At 46.2% G+C, this 20,580-nt stretch overlaps 1 protein-coding gene across 1 annotated transcript in view; it reads left to right on the forward strand.

Moving 5' to 3' along the window:
* The window catches only part of eri1 (exoribonuclease 1), a 44,689-nt gene extending 24,361 nt beyond the window's left edge, over window positions 1-20,328 (forward strand). Inside the window, exons 4-7 of the mRNA XM_060935063.1 lie at window positions 7,154-7,237; window positions 7,321-7,430; window positions 16,327-16,441; window positions 19,776-20,328. Coding sequence (XP_060791046.1) covers window positions 7,154-7,237; window positions 7,321-7,430; window positions 16,327-16,441; window positions 19,776-20,018 — 552 coding nt within the window. The 3' untranslated portion in view covers window positions 20,019-20,328. The remainder of the gene's footprint in view (window positions 1-7,153; window positions 7,238-7,320; window positions 7,431-16,326; window positions 16,442-19,775) is intronic.
* Window positions 20,329-20,580: the final 252 nt, after the last annotated feature.

The following is a 20,580-nucleotide window of genomic DNA, read 5'->3' on the forward strand; positions in this document are numbered from 1 at the left end:
CCCAGCAGGTAGTAACGGAGGGCGAGGACCGCCCACTTGATCGCCAGGCACTCCTTCTCAATGGTGCTGTAGCGCCCCTCACGCACTGACAGCTTGCGGCTGATGTATAGGACTGGGCGGTCCTCCCCCTCCACCTGCTGGGACAAAACGGCCCCCAGCCCTCTGTCCGACGCATCCGTCTGCAACAAAAAAGGGAGAGAGAAGTCAGGGGAGTGTAAGAGTGGCCCCCCACACAGTGCAGCCTTTACCTCAGAGAAAGCCCGCTGGCACTGCTCCGTCCACTGGACCGGATCTGGTGCCCCCTTTTTAGTGAGGTCAGTCAGCGGGCTGGTGACGTCCGAATAATTAGGTATAAACCTACGATAGTAGCCAGCCAGCCCCAGGAACTGTCTCACCCCCTTTTTGGTCTTGGGCCTCGGGCAGGCCGCAATCGCTGCAGTCTTATTAATTTGGGGACGCACCTGCCCGTTGCCCAAGTGGAAGCCCAGATACCGTACTTCCACCTGCCCAATCGCACACTTCTTCGGGTTGGCAGTGAGTCCCGCCCGCCTCAGCGACCTAAGGACGGCCCTCAGGTGTTGCAGGTGCCGCTGCCAGTCATTGCTATAAATGATGATGTCGTCTAGGTACGCGGCCGCATAGGTGGCGTGCGGCCGGAGGACTCGGTCCATCAGCCGCTGAAACGTAGCGGGCGCCCCAAACAGCCCAAACGGAAGTGTGACGAACTGGTGTAAGCCGAACGGTGTGGAAAAGGCCGTTTTCTCTCGGGATAATGGAGTCAAGGGGATCTGCCAATATCCCTTCGTCAAATCCAGTGTCGAGTAAAAGCGAGCCGTGCCTAGTCGATCGAGCAGCTCATCAATACGAGGCATTGGGTATGCGTCGAATTTAGACACCGCGTTGACTTTTCTATAGTCCACACAGAACCGGACCGACCCGTCGGCCTTGGGAACCAAGACCACTGGGCTGCTCCAGTCACTGTGGGACTCCTCGACGATGCCCATTTCGAGCATGGCCTGAAGTTCTTCCCGAACCACCTTTTTTTTGTGTTCGGGTAGTCTATAAGGGCGGCTACGCACTACCACCCCCGGGGGCGTCTCTATGTGGTGTTCTATGAGGTTCGTGCGACCGGGCAGGGGCGAGAACACATCCGAAAACTCGGCCTGCAACTGGGCGACCTCCGCGAGTTGGGTCGGGGAGAGGTGGTCTCCACAGGGGACCGGAGAGGTACGTGATGCCAATGACCCTTTGGGGACCTCCGGCCCCAGCTCCGCCTTCTCCGGAACTACCGACACCAACGCCACGGGGACCTCCTCATTCCAAAGTTTCAGCAGATTGAGGTGGTAGATCTGTAGCGCCCCCTCCCTGTCCGTTCGCCTAACCTCATAGTCGACGTCCCCGACTCGCCGTGTGACCTCAAAGGGTCCTTGCCACTTGGCGATTAATTTGGAGCTCGATGTGGGCAACAGGACGAGTACCTTCTCTCCCGGAGTGAACTCTCTAAGGCGCGTGCCCTTGTTGTACAGGCGGACTTGCCGTTCCTGGGCCTGCCGCAAATTCTCCTGAGTTAGGTGGGTGAGCGTGTGGAGTTTTGCGCGCAGATCCATAACGTACTGAATTTCGTTTTTGCTCTGTGAAGGTCCCTCCTCCCAATTTTCCCGCAGTACATCTAAGATGCCGCGCGGCTTACGCCCGTATAATAATTCAAACGGGGAAAACCCCGTGGAGGCTTGGGGGACCTCTCGCACTGCAAACAACAAGGGTTCGAGCCACTTATCCCAGTTACGTGCGTCCTCACTTACGAATTTTTTAATAATATTCTTGAGGGTGCGATTGAACCGTTCAACTAAACCGTCCGTCTGTGGGTGATAAACGCTGGTGCGGATCGGCTTAATACCTAGTAGCCCATACAGTTCGCTCAGTGTTCGTGACATAAACGAGGTGCCTTGGTCAGTCAGAATCTCTTTCGGGATTCCAACCCGGGAGATGACGTGGAAGAGGGCCTCTGCAATACTGCGTGCTGAGATATTGCGAAGAGGCACCGCTTCCGGGTATCGCGTTGCATAGTCCACCAGGACTAATATAAAGCGGTACCCTCGTGTTGACCGATCTAATGGCCCAACGAGATCCATCCCAATTCTTTCGAACGGGGTCTCGATTAATGGTAGGGGGCGCAAGGGCGCTTTTGGAATGGCCGCTGGATTTACTAACTGGCATTCGCGGCACGCCGTACACCACTTACGGACGTCGCCGCGAATCCCCGGCCAATAGAATCGGGCCATTATCCGGGCGAGTGTCTTATCCTGCCCGAGGTGTCCAGCCATGGGATTAAAGTGGGCCGCCTGGAATACCAATTCCCGGCGGCTCTTTGGAATTAATAACTGGGTGACTCGCTCTTTCGTCTGAGTGTCCTGCGTCACTCGATATAATCTATCCTTCAAAATGGAAAAATAGGGGAAGGACGGGGTGGCGTTCGGCTGGAGCGTTTGACCATCGATTACTCTCACTTGGTCAAACGCGTGTCGCAGAGTCTCGTCTCGCGATTGTTCCAGTGGGAAATCCACGAGGGATTCCCCAATAGAAAGAGGAGGGGCCGGCGGCTCCTCCCCCTGTCGCGGAGGTGACGTAGACGGCTCTGCGACCGCCGCTCCAGCCAAAGCGACACCGGGACCCTCCCCCGTCAACCGGCAGGACCCACTCTTTACTAGGCGTGCCATTAAACCCCGAAATCCCGGCCAATCGGTCCCCAAGATCAAAGAGTGGGTAAGGCGAGGATTAACCGCCGCCTTCACTATAGATTTTTCCCCTCTAAAATATATGTGGACTGACACCAACGGGTAGCTGTGAATATCCCCGTGCACACACAACACCTTCACCCCTTGTGCTCCCCCCAATGCCTCGTCTTGCACCAGGCTTTGGCGGATCGAGGTCTGATTGCAGCCTGAATCCACCAACGCCTGATATGTAGCCCCTTGTACACTTACCGGTATGCGATACGCTCCGGCCCGATCGAGGGCAGCCTCTGGCGCGTCGGGGATCCGCACCACCGCCCCCACCTCCATCGCTGCACATTGTTGCTGCAGGTGGCCCGGTTCCCCGCAGCGCCAGCAAACCGGCCCGGGCCTCCCCTCTGCAACTGTGTTCTGGGGCTCACTCACCTGAGGGGGGGGAGAGACAGACACAGAAGGGAGAAACGGGAGGGCACCACGGGTGCGGCGGGCCGGCTGGGGTGGGGCCGGCCCCCGCCTCCGTGGTGGGGGAATGGGGCGAGGACGGGACACGGGAGGAGGGGGGGAAGACAGAGAGAGAGGGGGGGAAGACAGAGAGAGAGAAGAGGAGACAGAAGACGATGTCATCCGTTGTCCTGCCGCCGGTACAGCCGCCAGATGATCCTCCGCCAGTCCTACGGCCTGATCCAGCGACGCCGGGCGGTGGCACTGGACCCACTCCGCGGTTCCGGCTGGTAAGCGGGCAACGAACTGTTCCAGCGCCACCTGGTCGATGATTCCCTCGGCGTCGCGATCTTCGGCCCTCAGCCACCGCCAGCAGGCGTCCCGGAGCTGCTGGCCAAACGCGAACGGGCTGCCGGCTTCCTCCATCCGCAGCGCGCGGAAGCGCTGGCGCTGCTGCTCCGGCGTGCGCCCCACGCGCTGGAGGACGGCCCGGCGAAGGTCAGCGTAGGCCAGCCGGCGGTCGGCGGGGAGCTGTAATGCGGCCAGCTGCGCCTCCCCAGTCAGGAGGGGGAGGAGGCGCGCCGCGCGCTGCTCCATCGGCCACCCCGAGGCTTCGGCGACCTGCTCCATCGGCCACCCCGAGGCTTCGGCGACCTGCTCGAACAAGGTGATGAAAGCCTCGGGGTCGTCCTGCGGGCCCATCTTGGTCACAGTGAGGGGAGACGGGCCCGCGGCCGGGGCGCTGGTGGACCCCGCCGACGCGAGGAGCCGCCGGAACGCCTCTCGATCTTCCTGTTGAGCCAGCACCAGGGCTTCGAAGCGGCGCTCCTGCTCCGTTCGGAGCGTGACGAGTGCCTGGTGCTGGCTCTGCTGAGCCGTGGCGAGGGCGTGGACCAAGTCCGCGAACGGGGAGGATTCCATGGAGCTGTAGCACTGGTGCTCCACCTTTTCCCGGGTTTCGGCACCACTGTAGCGCGGACAATGCGTGGGTGGAGCACAGAGGACGGCAGGACAACGTTTGGAGGTAGTAACAGCGTATTTTATTAATAAACTTTTCAGTTTAAAAGAACTCGCAGCACACAGACACACTCTCAGCCTCCACTCCCGGGTCGCGCTCCCTCTGCTCTCTCTCAGCCTCTTAAAATAGGGAGCGGTTTACTGGGAAAACACACACAAAACACAGGTTAATTACCGTCAGGTGTAGCGAATCTGCCACTCACCTTCCCCGGCTCCACCCTCCTGTCACAGACCGATGCTTGACCACGCCCCCGCTGCCACAATACCTTTTGCACATTGTGGCCAAAAAGTTCTATTTTTGATTTCATCAGTCCACAGGACTTGTTTCCAAAATGCATCAGGCTTATTTAGATGTTCATTTGCAAACTTCAGATGCTGAATTTTGTGGCTAGGACGCAGGAAAGGTTTTCTTCTGATGACTCTTCCATGAAGGTCATATTTGTTCATGTGTCGCTGCATAATTGAACAGTGCAGCACCACTCCAGGGTCTGCTAAATCTTTCTGAAAGTCTTTTGCAGTCAAACAGGGGGTTTTATTTGCCTTTCTAGCAATCCAACGAGCAGTTCTTTCAGAAAGTTTTCTTCATCTTCCAGACCTCACCTTGATCTCTGCTGTTTCTGTTAACTGCCATTTCTTAACATTACAATCTGAGGAAACAGCTACCTGAAAACACTTTGCTACGTTCTTGTAGCCTTCTTTTGCTTTGCAAGCATCAATTATTTTATTATTCAGAATGCGAGGGAGTTGCTTAGAGGAGTCCATGGCTGTTGATTTTAGGGACAAGTTTGAGGAGTCGGAGAATTTATACAGCTTTGAAATCTGCATCATCTGACCTTTCCTAAGGAAGAATTTGAACAAGCCACAGCTCAATAAGCTAATTAAGGTCTGGAACCTTGGTAAAAGTTACCCGAGAACTCCAATGTATTGGGGTGCCCAAACTTTTGCATGGTGGTCCTTTTCTTTTTTCACTCTCCAATTGTACAAAACAAAAATAATACACAAATCTTGCAGAAAACGCTGAAAAGAAATGTCGTCTTTACCTTTATGCCTTTTGGTGATCAGTTCATCTTCTGCTCACTTAACTATTCACAGTAATAGACATTTTCAGCAAGGGTGCCCAAACTTTTGCATGCCACTGTATGTGGATGGATGGATTGGTGGATACTTTGAGCCCTGAAGGGAAATTTGTTTCTCTACAGAGTTTATTATTCTGCTGTTTGTTCAGGATTTTTGTGACACTTTTTTTTAAATTTGCATCTTTTTTTTTCTTAATCCAGAAACCATAGGAAACGCAAGCCACTGCACTTACGGTGGGGCAAAAAAGTATTTAGTTAGCCACCAATTATGCAAGTTCTCCCACTTAAAAAGATGAGAGAGGCCTGTAATTTTCATCATAGGTACACCTCAACTATGAGGAACAGAATGGGGGAAAAGAATCCAGGAAATCACATTGTAGGATTTTTAATGAATTAATTGGTAAATTCCTCGGTAAAATAAGTATTTGGTCACCTACAAACAAGCAAGATTTCTGGCTCTCACAGACCTGTAACTTCTTCTTTAAGAGGCTCCTCTGTCCTCCACTCGTTACCTGTATTAATGGCACCTGTTTGAACTCGTGATCAGTATAAAAGACACCTGTCCACAACCTCAAACAGTCACACTCCAAACTCCACTATGGCCAAGACCAAAGAGCTGTCAAAGGACACCAGAAACAAAATTGTAGACCTGCACCAGGCTGGGAAGACTGAATCTGCAATAGGTAAGCAGCTTGGTGTGAAGAAATCAACTGTGGGAGCAATTATTAGAAAATGGAAGACATACAAGACCACTGATAATCTCCCTCGATCTGGGGCTCCACGCATGATCTCACCCTGTGGGGTCAAAATGATCACAAGAACGGTGAGCAAAAATCCCAGAACCACACGGGGGGACCTAGTGAATGACCTGCAGAGAGCTGGGACCAAAGTAACAAAGGCTACCATCAGTAACACACTACGCCGCCAGGGACTCAAATCCTGCAGTGCCAGACGTGTCCCCCTGCTTAAGCCAGTACATGTCCAGGCCCGTCTGAAGTTTGCTAGAGAGCATTTGGATGATCCAGAAGAGGATTGGGAGAATGTCATCTGGTCAGATGAAACCAAAATAGAACTTTTTGGTAAAAACTCAACTTGTCGTGTTTGGAGGAGGAAGAATGCTGCGTTGCATCCAAAGAACACCATACCTACTGTGAAGCATGGGGGCGGAAACATCATGCTTTGGGGCTGTTTTTCTGCAAAGGGACCAGGACGACTGATCCGTGTAAAGGAAAGAATGAATGGGGCCATGTATCGTGAGATTTTGAGTGAAAACTTCATTCCATCAGCAAGGGCATTGAAGATGAAACGTGGCTGGGTCTTTCAGCATGACAATGATCCCAAACACACCGCCTGGGCAACGAAGGAGTGGCTTCGTAAGAAGCATTTCAAGGTCCTGGAGTGGCCTAGCCAGTCTCCAGATCTCAACCCCATAGAAAATCTTTGGAGGGAGTTGAAAGTCCGTGTTGCCCAGCGACAGCCCCAAAACATCACTGCTCTAGAGGAGATCTGCATGGAGGAATGGGCCAAAATACCAGCAACAGTGCGTGAAAACCTTGTGAAGACTTACAGAAAACGTTTGACCTCTGTCATTGCCAACAAAGGGTATATAACAAAGTATTGAGATGAACTTTTGTTATTGACCAAATACTTATTTTCCACCATAATTTGCAGATAAATTCTTTAAAAATCAGACAATGTGATTTTCTGGATTTTTTTTTCTCATTCTGTCTCTCATAGTTGAAGTGTACCTATGATGAAAATTACAGGCCTCTCTCATCTTTTAAGTGGGAGAACTTGCACAATTGGTGACTGACTAAATACTTTTTTGCCCCACTGTAACTGGTACATAGACTGTTTCTTGATGATGTGTTTTCTGTGTGATTGCAGGTCGATTCGTTTCAAGAATATGTGAAGCCCCAGTTGAACCCACAGCTCTCCGACTTCTGCGTGGAGTTAACAGGAATAACACAGGTCCATGGGTGGGAACGCCAGCACTTATTCTGCACAAAATGGTCCGACAAACTATTAGATGCCTGGTTTTCTTTCTGTTCCAGAACATGGTGAATGAGGCGGAGACGTTCCCTCATGTTCTTCGCCGAGTGGTGGCCTGGCTGCAGGAGAAAGAGCTGGGCACCAAGTACAAATACACTCTGCTCACAGATGGGTAAAGACACAATCACACACTAGGTGTGGTTTTTTTGTTATTCAAATTCAGTTCACAGCAAGAGGTTGATCAATAACCGCTTTGAAAACACATGACTTCCAGGTATGTCACATTTTAACAATTATTCGCCGAAGGTGAAGTGAATATCGGTGAATAATAATGGAGACAAAGTCCAGGTTATTATTCGCCGATATTCACGGAGACTGAAGTGGATAATTGTTTTAGTATACAGTGGTGCTTGACAGTTTGTGAACCCTTTAGAATTTTCGAGATCTCTGCATAAGTATGATCTAAAACATCAGATTTTCACACAAGTCCTAAAAGTAGATAAAGAGAACCCAGTTAAACAAACGAGACAAAAATATTATACTGGGTCATTTATTTATTGAGGAAAATGATCCAATACTACACATCTGTGAGTGGCAAAAGTATGTGAACCTCTAGGATTAGCAGTTAATTTGAAGGTGAAATTAGAGTCAGGTGTTTTCAATCAATGGGCTGACAATCAGGTGTGAGTGGGCACCCTGTTTTATTTCAAGAACAGGGATCTATCAAAGTCTGATCTTCACAACACGTTTGTGGAAGTGTATCATGGCACGGACAAAGGAGATTTCTGAGGACCTCAGAAAAAGCGTTGTTGATGCTCATCAGGCTGGAAAAGGTTACAAAACCATCTCTAAAGAGTTTGGACTCCACCAATCCACAGTCAGACAGATTGTGTACAAATGTAGGAAATTCAAGACCATTGTTCCCCTCCCCAGGAGTGGTCGACCAACAAAGATCACTCCAAGAGCAAGATGTGTAATAGTCGGCGAGGTCACAAAGGACCCCAGGGTAACTTCTAAGCAACTGAAGGCCTCTCTCACATTGGCTAATGTTAATGTTCATGAGTCCACCATCAAATGACTCTGTGAGTGACAAAAGTATGTGAACCTCTAGGATTAGCAGTTAATTTGAAGCTGAAACTAGAGTCAGGTGTTTTCAGTCAATGGCAGGAGTCATGGCAGGGTTGCAAGGAGAAAGCCACTGGTCTCCAAAAAGAACATTGCTGCTCATCTGCAGTTTGCTAAAGATCACGTGGACAAGCCAGATGGCTATTGGAAAAATGTTTTGTGGATGGATGAGACCAAAATAGAACTTTTTGGTTTAAATGAGAAGCGTTATGTTTGGAAAAAGGAACACACTGCATTCCAGCATAGGAACCTTATCCCATCTGTGAAACATGGTGGTGGTAGTATCATGGTTTGGGCCTGTTTTGCTGCATCTGGGCCAGGACGGCTTGCCATCATTGACGGAGCAATGAATTCTGAATTATACCAGCAAATTCTAAAGGAAAATGTCAGGACATCTGTCCATGAACTGAATCTCAAGAGAAGGTGAGTCATGCAGCAAGACAACGACCCCAAGCACACAAGTCGTTCTACCAAAGAATGGTTCAAGAAAAATCAAGTTAATGTTTTGGAATGGCCAAATCAAAGTCCTGACCTTAATCCAATCAAAATATTGTGGAAGGACCTGAAGCGAGCAGTTCATGTGAGGAAACCCACCAACATCCCAGAGTTGAAGCTGTTCTGTACGGAGGAATGGGCTAAAATTCCTCCAAGCCGGTGTGCAGGACTGATCAACAGTTACCGGAAACGTTTAGTTGCAGTTATTGCTGCACAAGGGGGTCACACCAGATACTGAAAGCAAAGGTTCACATACTTTTGCCACTCACAGATATGTAATATTGGATCATTTTCCTCAATAAATAAATGACCAAGTATAATATTTTTGTCTCATTAGTTTAACTGGGTTCTCTTTATCTACTTTTAGGACTTTATGTGAAAATCTGATGTTTTAGGTCATATTTATGCAGAAATATAGAAAATTCTAAAGGGTTCACAAACTTTCAAGCACCACTGTAAATGCACAGGTGATTTGAAATAAATGATTTTTTTTTTTAAATAAAAAAAAAGCGGCATGCAAATATAATGTGTGCAGGCTTGTGTCACTTATCTATGCTGACTCCCATAAAATACAGGGTGTTTAAAAAAAAACTGATATCATTTCACAATCTAATAACTTTGCCAAGTCTCGTTCAATTGACCTCAAATTTTAACAGCATGTGTGGAAACGGGTCAAAAATTTGTTTAATGTATTTTTTTTAATCTTTTTTTTTTTTTTTAGGTATAGAAATGCCATTCACTGGAAAAGAAAAGGCGTTTTGTGTGTTTGAGTGCCGTGTCTCAGGCGGCGCACATATTTGTGAAAACGTTCATGGAATCCACGTTCCTTTTTTGAATTTCTCATTCGTATTTTCAGCAATAAATCTTATATTGCTCAACACTAAGTGTGTTCAGTTTCATTTGCCTGGACTATGTAGTTTCTGGGATAGTTACATCTCAATATCACATTTTTTTGAAACACCCTGTGCTTTGTTTTGAAATCGATAAAATAAATCGCAGTTCCACCTTAAAGTGCCATTCCACCATTGGATGTATTCTTTGGCATAAAATACAATATATTTTGACAACATATATAAATGGTATCACTAGATAGAGAAATCTTTTAGCTTCAAAATGATATATCAAACATAATTTTTTGACAACGACAAGTACATTAATTTTGCGACCAAATTCACCTACCCTTTTAATTTCCGCGCGTGATGTCATCGGCAGGTTCCCCTTCTTGTGTACCACGTGACGTGGCACATATTATCAGCAATGGCGGATAGAACGCGATAAAAATAATACCAATAAATCTAGCTAATACCAATAAATCTAGCTAACTGAAAGATTAACTCAATTTTTCGCAATTTTTTTGGCCCCCATATACGAGGAGAAATGACTCTCACTTTGGGGGTTTCCTGGTCTAAAAATAGACCGACACGTGGTACACAAGAAGGGGAACCTGCCGATGACATCACGTTTCACTACCGCGCGGAAATTAAAAGGGTAGGTGACTTTGGTCGCAAAATTAATATACTTGTTGTCAAAAAATTATGTTTGATATATCATTTTGAAGCTAAAAGATTTCTCTGTCTAGTCATGTTGTCATAAAATGTATTGTATTTTATGCCAAAGAATACATTCAATGGTGGAATGGCACTTTAACTTTGAATTGTTTTAGACCAAACTTTGTAGCATCTTTCGTGCTTTTTCGGAAGAGCATTTTCTTTCATAATTTATTTTTTTTTGAAGATTTTTTTTGGGGGGCTTTTTTCACCTTTATTATTGGATAGGACAGTGTAGAGACAGGAAATGAGCGGGAGAGAGAGACGGGGAGGGATCGGGAAATGACCTCGGGCCGGAATCGAACCCGGGTCCCCGGATTTATGGTATGGCGCCTTATCCACCTGAGCCACAACGCCCCCATTTTTCTTTCATAATTTAATTCTTCTTCGCTTACGGTGATAAAGCGCTTGGCCGCCATTTTGCCGAGTTGCTCGAGGTGATTAGAGAAACGGTCCAAATTTCTTGACCAATCAGCGCACGCGATTTTCTATCATCATCTGCGTGTTTTATATAAATGTTACATATAACAAGCGTGCCTGTATGTATCTGTGAATCAGAGTCTATCAAATACATAAATATGTTGAACAGCATACTTATTTACTCCAAGTTAGATGTATTTTGGCTTGCGCATGTGTTTCCTGTTCTGTCTGGCAACAAAAGGTGAAAGCTTGTGGTACAAACACAAGGTAAACACCTATAACCCTTACTTTTAATTTTGATTTGATTTTACATCTATCAGTTTTGGTCGGATGAGCGAAAGGGTTAGAACTCTCACACTAGGCAAGTTTTTAAGTTCCCCAAAAGCAAACAAGCTATAGTTAATTTAGTTATTATACAATGCTGTGCAAAAGTCTTAGCCCCCATTAAAAAAAAAAGCGCAGACTTTCTCAGTTTGTACTTAGCAGATTAGATTAGATAGAACTTTATTGATTCCTTTGGGCGGGTTCCCTCAGGGAAATTAAGATTCCAGCAGCATCATTACAGGATAAACAGACAACAGAAAATAGAGAAAAAACTTCTAGATAAATTAAATTAGGCCACACCAATTTAATTAGTTGGTTCTCAGAATCGCCGCTTGAAAAAAAAAAAAAAAAAAATCGAAATCAAACTCCCGCCAACAGAAAAGGTCACGTGACGTGAGGTCACGTGACGCCGAAAACCAATCAAATCGCCCATTTCACTTTAGATAAAGACTTGTGGAAGAAACATGCCTGTGGACGGGAATCCTACAAAGCCTGTGTTTGTAATTTGTTAGGATATTCAGTGAACAGAAGCGTAAAATCTTTGACAGGTGTGTTGAAATTCTGTTTACTGGTTTGCCTGTATTGTTTGGTCTATTTGCACCGCTAATTTTACCATCAGAGCATTTTTTTAAATTTTATTTTTATTTCGCCCGCTCGCTTCATATTTTTCCTGAAAAAATCCGAGAACCGACTAATTAAATTGGTGTGGCCTTAAGTATTTACATATACAAATATAAAAAGAAAATAAGATATGGGGAAGAGAGGAAGGGGAGGGGAAAAAAGGGTCTAGCAGGAGAGATATTGCACATGGTCCAGTATTGTTTATTGTCAGGCTAGGCTACTGCTCCTTCCCGTCCTCTGTCCTCCTGTTACCCCTCCTCCCCCCCAGAGAGGAGTTGTACAGTCTGATGGCGTGAGGGACAAAGGAGTTTTTAAGTCTGTTCATCCTGCACTTGAGAAGGAGCGTTCTGTCACTGAACAGGCTCCTCTGGTTGCTGATGACGGTGTGCAGAGGGTGACTGGCATCGTCCATGATGTTCAATAGTTTGTCCATAGTCCTCTTCTCCGCCACCGTCACCAGAGAGTCCAGCTTCATGCTGACCACAGAGTCGGCCCGCCTGATCAGTTTGTCCAGCCTGGATGTGTCCTTCTTGGATGTGCTGCCCCCCCCCAGCACACCACGGTGTAAAACAGGACACTGGCGACCACAGACTGCTAGAACATCCACAGGAGTTTCCTGCAGATGTTAAAGGACCGCAGCCTCCTCAGGAAGTATAGCCTGCTCTGTCCATTCCTGTACAGGTGTTTGGTGTTGTAAGTCCAGTCCAGCTTGCTGTCCAGCCACAGCCCGAGGTACTTGTAGGAATCCACAGCCTCCAACTCGACTCCCTCGTGACCTTGTTCTGGACCTCCCAAAGTCATTGACCAGCTCCTTGGTCTTCGAAGTGTTGAGCTGCAGATGGTTCCTGTTGCACCACACAGCAAAGTCCCTCACCAGGCTCCTATACTCCTCCTCTCTGTCGTCACTGATACACCCAACGATGGCTGTGTCATCGGCAAACTTCTGAATGTGACACAGCTCCAAGTTGTAGCAGAAGTCCGCGGTGTACAGGGTGAAGAGAAGAGGGGCCAGCACCGTGCCCTGGGGTGCTCCGGTGCTGCTAATCACAGTGTCACAGATGATTAGTACCAGCTAATTTCCTTATAACACACATTATACCGGAGATTACTATCTTCTTAATGAAGTTAAATGTCACGCTTCCGGGCTCACCCTCTGTCTGCCTCAACCCTCAGGACTCCAGTTCCCATAATCCCCCTCACATACCAGGCACTCCGTCATCCAATCTGGAACCACTTCCTAGGAGTGGTTCACCTGAGTTCTAATCACAATCACCTGTACCCTTTTGTTTTTGTTTGTATTTATACCCCTTTGTCTTGTCCTTTGCACAGTATTGCCTTCACTTTTCATAAGCCTGCTGAGCATTATTATATCGATTTGTTTCTATGCATATGACCCTTTTTCCTTTCCGTTTTTTTTCCCGTTTCGCCTAGCCCTTGTGTTCTGATTGCCCGTATCTCTCGACTCCCGGTTTTTCTACTATTGCCTGTTTTTCAACCACAATTTGTCTAACCCGTTTTGATCTCTCGGTTTTGACCTGGCCTGGCTTTTGTACACTGATTTCGGATTGTCCTCCTCTCATTAAAGCCTTGTTTTCACTTTACATCCGCAAGCATCTGGTTTGTCACAGCCGCGTCACATTAAATATTTCTGCATAAAGACTATAAACATCGGTAAATGAAGCAAAGTCAGTATTTGGTGTGGCTGCCTTTTACTTTAAAAAACATACTCTTGGGTGCACTGTGTTCAGTTTGATAAGGAAATGAGCTGTAGGTTTTACCGAGCATCTTACAGAACCACCCACAGTTCTTCTGGACACTTTGACCGTCACTCTCGCTTCTTAATTTTGCCGCAAAACCCAGTAGCCTTCATTACGTCTTCTTTTGGCTGAAAAGTGTTCTCTTGTGTAACATCCTGCTTTCTTTACTGATGTGCGTTTTTCTATCACATTTAATCTTGCGCTGGGAATCTAAAATGCTTTTGTACTGACTCGATAACCAAGCAGTCATAACACAAAAGCCTATAGACCCCTTTCACTGACATCACCCGAAACCGGAAGTAAACAAACCCTGCGCCATATTGGAAGACCAATAAACTCGTGATTAGGGGGAAATAACGGCAGCGCGCGGTATTTGAACCCACGAGGCACTTGGATCATCAAAAACCTTAAATGGTAAACTTTTGTGCAGTGTTAGGGTGTTCTAACAAAGCTGATGGGAAAGGTGAAAAGAAGCCTTTCTACAGAATACCAGCTGTGATTGAGACACAAGGGGAGCAAACCAAGGAGCTTTCTGCCAGGAGACAGAGAGAGGATTTAGTTGCTTTATGCAGAGCGGATCTGAATACTTCAAATCTACAACAGTACAGAATATGTTCAGACCATTTTGTTACTGGTAAGTCACTAGGCTAGAGTGTTGTAGAACGTTTTTTTTAAATGTTTACTGAATAAAAACATCCTTAATTTTATCACATTTATGTTATGTATTTCATTTCTTTCTTTTGTTTTAATTTTCCTCCCTCCATCCCTCTTTGGATTTTAAATATAGTTTTTCCCCATGTCCAAATAATTCAAATATATATAAATAAAAAGAGATAAGTAGTAAATTAAAAATAAATTATGAAATAAAAAAAATCCATAACAGCATGAATATAGATTGCAATAGTGGTCAAGTGCTATAATTTTTTTAACATGATAGTGGAGAATTTCATTTAATCTGCACTGATTATTATATGAACTATAAATGAACAAATTCTGAACAGGTCTTTCATAGAATGGAACAACTGTTAATGTAGTAAAGAAAACACTGTTAACATGTTAATAAAAGAAAATGCACTGCTACATTTCAGGTGTAGTTTGTTTTATGTATGTATGTACTTGCATAGATGTGTACTTGGTCTTCCAATATGGCGCCCTAACAAAATCTCGCAGTGCGGTGATGTCATGCGAAAGCCCTCTATAGACCCTTTTCAGTCACGTGACCTTCGTAAACGCGACCGCCATTTTGGACATGTAGTGGACTTCGGCTCGAATCAGTTTGAATGTGAGGAAGGCGACAAACGAAAAACATAAAAGAAAAAGGAGCGAGATGCAGAAAACTCCTTCACTATCCAGCGACGTAGGGCATTTACAGGGCGAGCAGAGGGAGAGGTATTTGCAAAAATTGAGGTTAGCAGGCTTAGAGAACGACGTTTACCTGCTTCCACCAGGATTGTTCACTGACGTACGGAAGTACACGAAGCCCTCGTCTTTACCTGACTTCGGCCCACATGATCTGTATACCTATGTCGTTAAAAACCCATCGCCATACACATACACGCTAACGTCCGAGGTTCCGGAGTGCGCTCCGGCTTGCTCCAGGAGTGCTCCGGCCGAGGTTCCGGAGCGCGCTCCGGCTTGCTCCCCCTCAAATTAAGCAGCGCGCTCCGGCTTGCTCCGGAGCAAGCCGGAGCATGCTGCTTAATTTGAGGGGGTGCAAGCCGGAGCGCGCTCCGGAACCTCGGCCGGAACAGTCCGGGAGCAAGCCGGAGCGCGCTGCTTAATTTGAGGGCGAGCAAGCCAGAGCGCGCTGCTTAATTTGAGGGCGAGCAAGCCAGAGCGCGCTGCTTAATTCTCGGACGTTGGCTCCGGCAGCTATTTACACTGGATCCGGTGTAAATAGCTGCCGGATCATAATTACAGTAAACTAGTAAATACAGTAAAGGAAAAACTTGAGACTGAAAGGTTTTAACAGTCATCCAAATGACTAACGTTAACATTGCTACAGTAACATACCAGCTATGATGTTGTTGACATTAGCTAGTCAGCAATAGCTACTACAGAAGAACAAAGAGGTTACAATGGGTTATTTTAGCCTATTTGGTTACACACTCGCCGCCACAGAATGTTAACAGCAATGTAATGCCTTTTCTGGCTAATTTTATTCGTCTTACCTCCAACAAAGTGGTCACTACACAAGCGTTGGTATGCCGAGGGCTGCCAATCTGTTAATGGCCGCTATCCATCTTCTCCGTTGGGATCCGATAAAATGATAACCCTTGCCTTGTTTGTTGATGGTTACTACATCCAGGTGCACAACAATATAGTGGCATGATGGAAGTCTTGCTGAAAGTAAACACTTTCTTTGCTGCCGTTCCTCAATGCTGGCTGTGGTAAACTACTGGTAGTACATGTCCAAAATGGCGGCCGCGTTTGTCGTGACGTCACGTGAAAAGGGTCTATAGCAAAGCTTGTACTAAAAATAGGGTGCCTAAAACTTTGCACAGTACTGTATAGAACAACTTCCCATCAGGAGCTTTGCGACTTTTAGATCTCGCGTTTTGTTACGCCGCAGCAGACCGTAATGAGACGGGTGCGAAACGGACGAATTCAGCTTGGTTGTTGAAGTTGAGCTGGTGTGTATGATGCAGGTAGAAGGTTTAGGCCCTGAGAACAACGTAACCATCACTGATGCTACAGAGTTTGACCATTATCTCATTTCTGGATGAAAGTTTTTGTCATATTTGTAAGCACATTGTGTTTTTTTTGTTTCTCTCCACAGGTCCTGGGATATGAGTAAATTCCTTTACACGCAGTGCCGACTGAATCGACTTCGATATCCTCCGTTTGCCCGAAATTGGATCAACATCAGAAAGTCTTACGGAAACTATTATAGGGTACCATTTGATATTTATAATTACTTTAATGCAGTGGTTCTCGACACTTGGCGAGTGGGGCGTGGTCACAGACCGCTCAGTGGCAAACGCAAGGGGCTGGTTTACAGTTGCACCAACAAATAACGAACGTCTTCGTCTTCAGTCCAGCCAATGAAAGCGGAGAGTTATTATTTGAAATCTCAGCAAGGAACCTTTATAGACACACCTCAAGTATATAAGAGATCCGACATCGGAAACGCACCACTGTGCAGTCGAGTCGCGCTCGTACCATTGCAGCTTTCATATAGCCTGCTATTAGGTTTTCTCTCTTTCCTCCACCTTTTTTTTTTTTTTCTTCAATTAAAAATTGTAAGGTCCAACAGCGTATCACAGTTAATTATATTTTAACTTAATTACATTAAGCACGGTTTGTAGATTGCTGATTTTAGCGGAGCTAAGTCTGGTGGTAAGGTGCTAGCATTCTTAGCTGAGCAAGTCCCTTTGCTCCGTTCGCACTTGCAGCGTAACGATCTTTTATTGGGTTAATAAACAATATGGACAAATTTCTAATTCGTGAAAAGAGAGCTGGTCCCACTGATGCACCAGTTCCCAAAAAATCAAAACTCCGCAAATACAACGGAAGTTATTTACAATACGGTTTTTCTGTTACTGGCACGCTGGAACCACGTCCGCAATGTGTCGTTTGTGCAGAGGTGCTTGCCAATGACAGCATGAAACACCTGTCTGGGTTTAAGCAGCAGTTAGTTTCTTATTTCAAGGAGGACTACCGGTCATTTTCATGGGTTCGGGACCCATTTGTTTGCACCGCAAATGCAAGAGCAGCTTCTTGAGCTGAAGAGTGACGTCACCTTTTTATCACCTGTTCTCTTACATCCTTCTGGGTAACACTGATGCAGGAGTACCACCAGCTCTGTGACGGTGCCTTAAAAATTCTCCCACCTTTCGCGTCAACGTACTTGTGTGAGGCAGGCTTTTCAAAACTGACCGCGCTCAAAACTAAGTACCACAATCGCGCACAGATCGAGGATCACCCGAGGCGGTGTTGAACTAAAATTGAGCCAAGAAGTCAAGAACTCTGCCAAACAAAGCAGGCTCATGTGCCACACTGAGACATTGGTTAACAGTACCGGAGGTAGAGTTAGTTTGTTCGTTAGTGTGTGTGTGTGTTAGCAACTTTGCAGAAAAAAAAAATATACAGATGGATTTTCATGAAAATTTTACTAGATACATAAAATCTTGGCCCAGCGAAGAACTTAAAGGGATAGTTCGGGATTTTTGACATGAATCTGAAAATGTTCAATTTTGCCCAATCTCCTTTTAAAAATTTCTGGATCCAGACGCGGTTCCGGATCACCTCCAAAATTTAAAAGGATAGTTCGGGATTTTTGACATGAATCTGTACGGCATCCCCATCAGTAGTGTCGTGCAAACACACTGACTTACCCCTGACAGCATCCTGTGAGTCCAGTTCTTGTCCAGTTTTGGTCCAGACGAAAGTAGTCCGGCAAGTTTGTTGGGGTCATGAAAGTAAAACGGTTTTCGTCTCAAAACAGTATGTGTTCAAAAGAGTGATATATTTGCATCACAAAACCGTTGCCAAATAAAAAGTCAGACCTTGAAATCGCTTGGCACTATTTTCTCTCCCTTCTTATCACTGCGCGCTGCCGCCAGGTGACAGCGAAACGCAGACCCCAGGGGTGATAGCGTTCCGGCGCCGTGCCGGATTTCCGGCGTACCGTGGCTGGGGGAAAAAAAAAAAATCTAGTTCGCCCATTGTCCTGTGTCATTCTGAGATGCGCAGATCGACAGTAAAGCGCCGGAACGCTATCACCCCTGAGACCCACTAAGCTGGTGGGAGACCAAGGCTGCACTCTATCCACGGCTTACACACGTGATGGCACGGAGGATGTGTATAGCGGCAGCATCTGTCCCCCCAGAGAGGATCTTTTCAAAAGCAGGACAGATTACAACAGAGGAGAAATAGAATCAGAATTAACTAGTTAATTGCAGCAATTAAAGGAATAGGTAGGAAAAGGAAGGCGCAAAGACACCGCGCAGCGCCTGAAAACCGGTTTTCAGGCGCTACGCACCCGTTTTCAGGCGCTGCGCGGTGTCTTTGCGCCTGCAGCGGTGCTTTGCCTGTGCTGTGGCTGAAAATAGTTCCAGATATAAATTGGTCTAGTAAATCCCTTCGTGTTAATTTGCATTGATATGTGTACTCGATGTGAATGTACAAGTCATGAGAAATAATTATAAAAAATCTTGAGTTATTTAATTCACTTTTGCAACGACAATGCTAGCTGGACACGCCGGATTACAGCGACTAAGCTAACCTGGGCGTTTATAGATCAGGACAATGGCTGGGTCGGCTACAAAACGCTTTGGCTCACTCATCCAACTCTAGGGACTGCAGGGACTGACTCAATTTCATCTGGGGGTGGCGTACTCCTTTAAATCAAAAATAAAATCTCAGGAGCCGTTTGGGAGCCGAAAGAGCCGGCTCCTTATAGTAAGAAGAGCCAAAAGAGCCGACATTCCCATCACGAGTAAACAATGAATGAAACAGCCGTGGCTGTCACCTGGCGGCAGCGCGCAGTGATGAGAAGGGAGAGAAAATAGTGCCAAGCGATTTTGAGGTCTGACTTTTTATTTGGCAACGGTTTTGTGACGCAAATATATCACTCTTTTGAACACGTACTGTTTTGAGACGAAAAACGTTTTACTTTCGTGACCCCAACAAACTTGCCGGACTACTTTCGTCTGGACCAAAACTGGACAAGAACTGGACTCACAGGATGCTGTCAGGGGTAAGTCAGTGTGTTTGCACGACACTATTGATGGGGATGCCGTACAGATTCATGTCAAAAATCCCAAACTATCCTTTTAAATTTTGGAGGTGATCCGGAACCGCGTCTGGATCCAGAAATTTTTAAAAGGAGATTGGGCAAAATTGAACATTTTCAGTCTCGGACTGTGTTGCCTAACATTGTAATAATACAGTAATACACAACAATAAACAACAGCCCAATAATAATCATAATAAGCAATAGCTTATCTATCTTTTTTTCGGTCAGGCCCAGATCGCAAATGTTTGAGAACCCCTGCTTTCATGAATTGCACACTATTCTAGTTTTAATTGAGTCTTAAGTTAGAAATATGTAAGACCTGTTGTAATTTGGGATAAAACATTGTCTTCTTTTGTCTGAAGCATGCTCATGAAAGGACTTTGTGTAATTTGAGGTGTCAGAATTTTAAAACCCAAGAAGACAAAATGTGTCACCGAGGTTCCACAGTTAACTTTAAAATCGTGAGCGTCTCATACGGTGTTCCTCAGGTGGATCGAACCCAGACGAGGCTGAACTGCATGTTGGAGAATCTCGGCATGCAGTACGAGGGCCGACCGCACTGCGGCCTCGACGACTCGCGCAACATCGCCCGCGTCGCTATCCGCATGCTGAAGGACGGCTGTCGGCTGAGGGTGAACGAGTGTCTGCATGAAGGCCAACTAAAGAACGTGTCCAATACAGCAGTGTTAGAAGGAGCTCCGCCTCCTCATTACCCCAAAAGCAGAAACTAATTCAGGTTGTTTCCTTTTTATGTCAGTGAGCAGGAGAGGAAATGAGTGTGTCAGCTGACTTTCGGGACCTTTTTCTGATCTAATTTTTTGACCGAGCCGTGTGCTTTGTTTACTGCTGATTTGTAACATTATTAATGGCTAGACCTAATCTCCTGTCTGTGTCTATACTATGTATATTTGCTCACAAACATTTCACAAAGAGATCTTTATTTTGTAATTTACATCTTCAAATTCACTCTTTGTAGCAAACATACTAAATTTTCGGTGGCTATACAAGGCCCATTAAATATCAATAAAGTGCCATTATGGATTTCATCTTTCCTTCTTCTTATTGATTTTGCGAGGTTGTTCAGCATCTTAAACAGACGTCCATCCATCCGTAGCCGCTTATCCTGTGCAGGGTCGCAGGCAAGCTGGAGCCTATCCCAGCTGACTATTGTGGGTGAGAGGCGGGGTACACCCTGGACAGGTCATCACAGGGCTGCCACAGAGACAAACAACCATTCACACTCACATTCACACCTACGGTCAATTTAGAGTCACCAGTTAACCTAACCTGCAT

This window comes from Neoarius graeffei, chromosome 12 (assembly GCF_027579695.1).
Source record: "Neoarius graeffei isolate fNeoGra1 chromosome 12, fNeoGra1.pri, whole genome shotgun sequence".
NCBI classification, from domain to species: domain Eukaryota; kingdom Metazoa; phylum Chordata; class Actinopteri; order Siluriformes; family Ariidae; genus Neoarius; species Neoarius graeffei.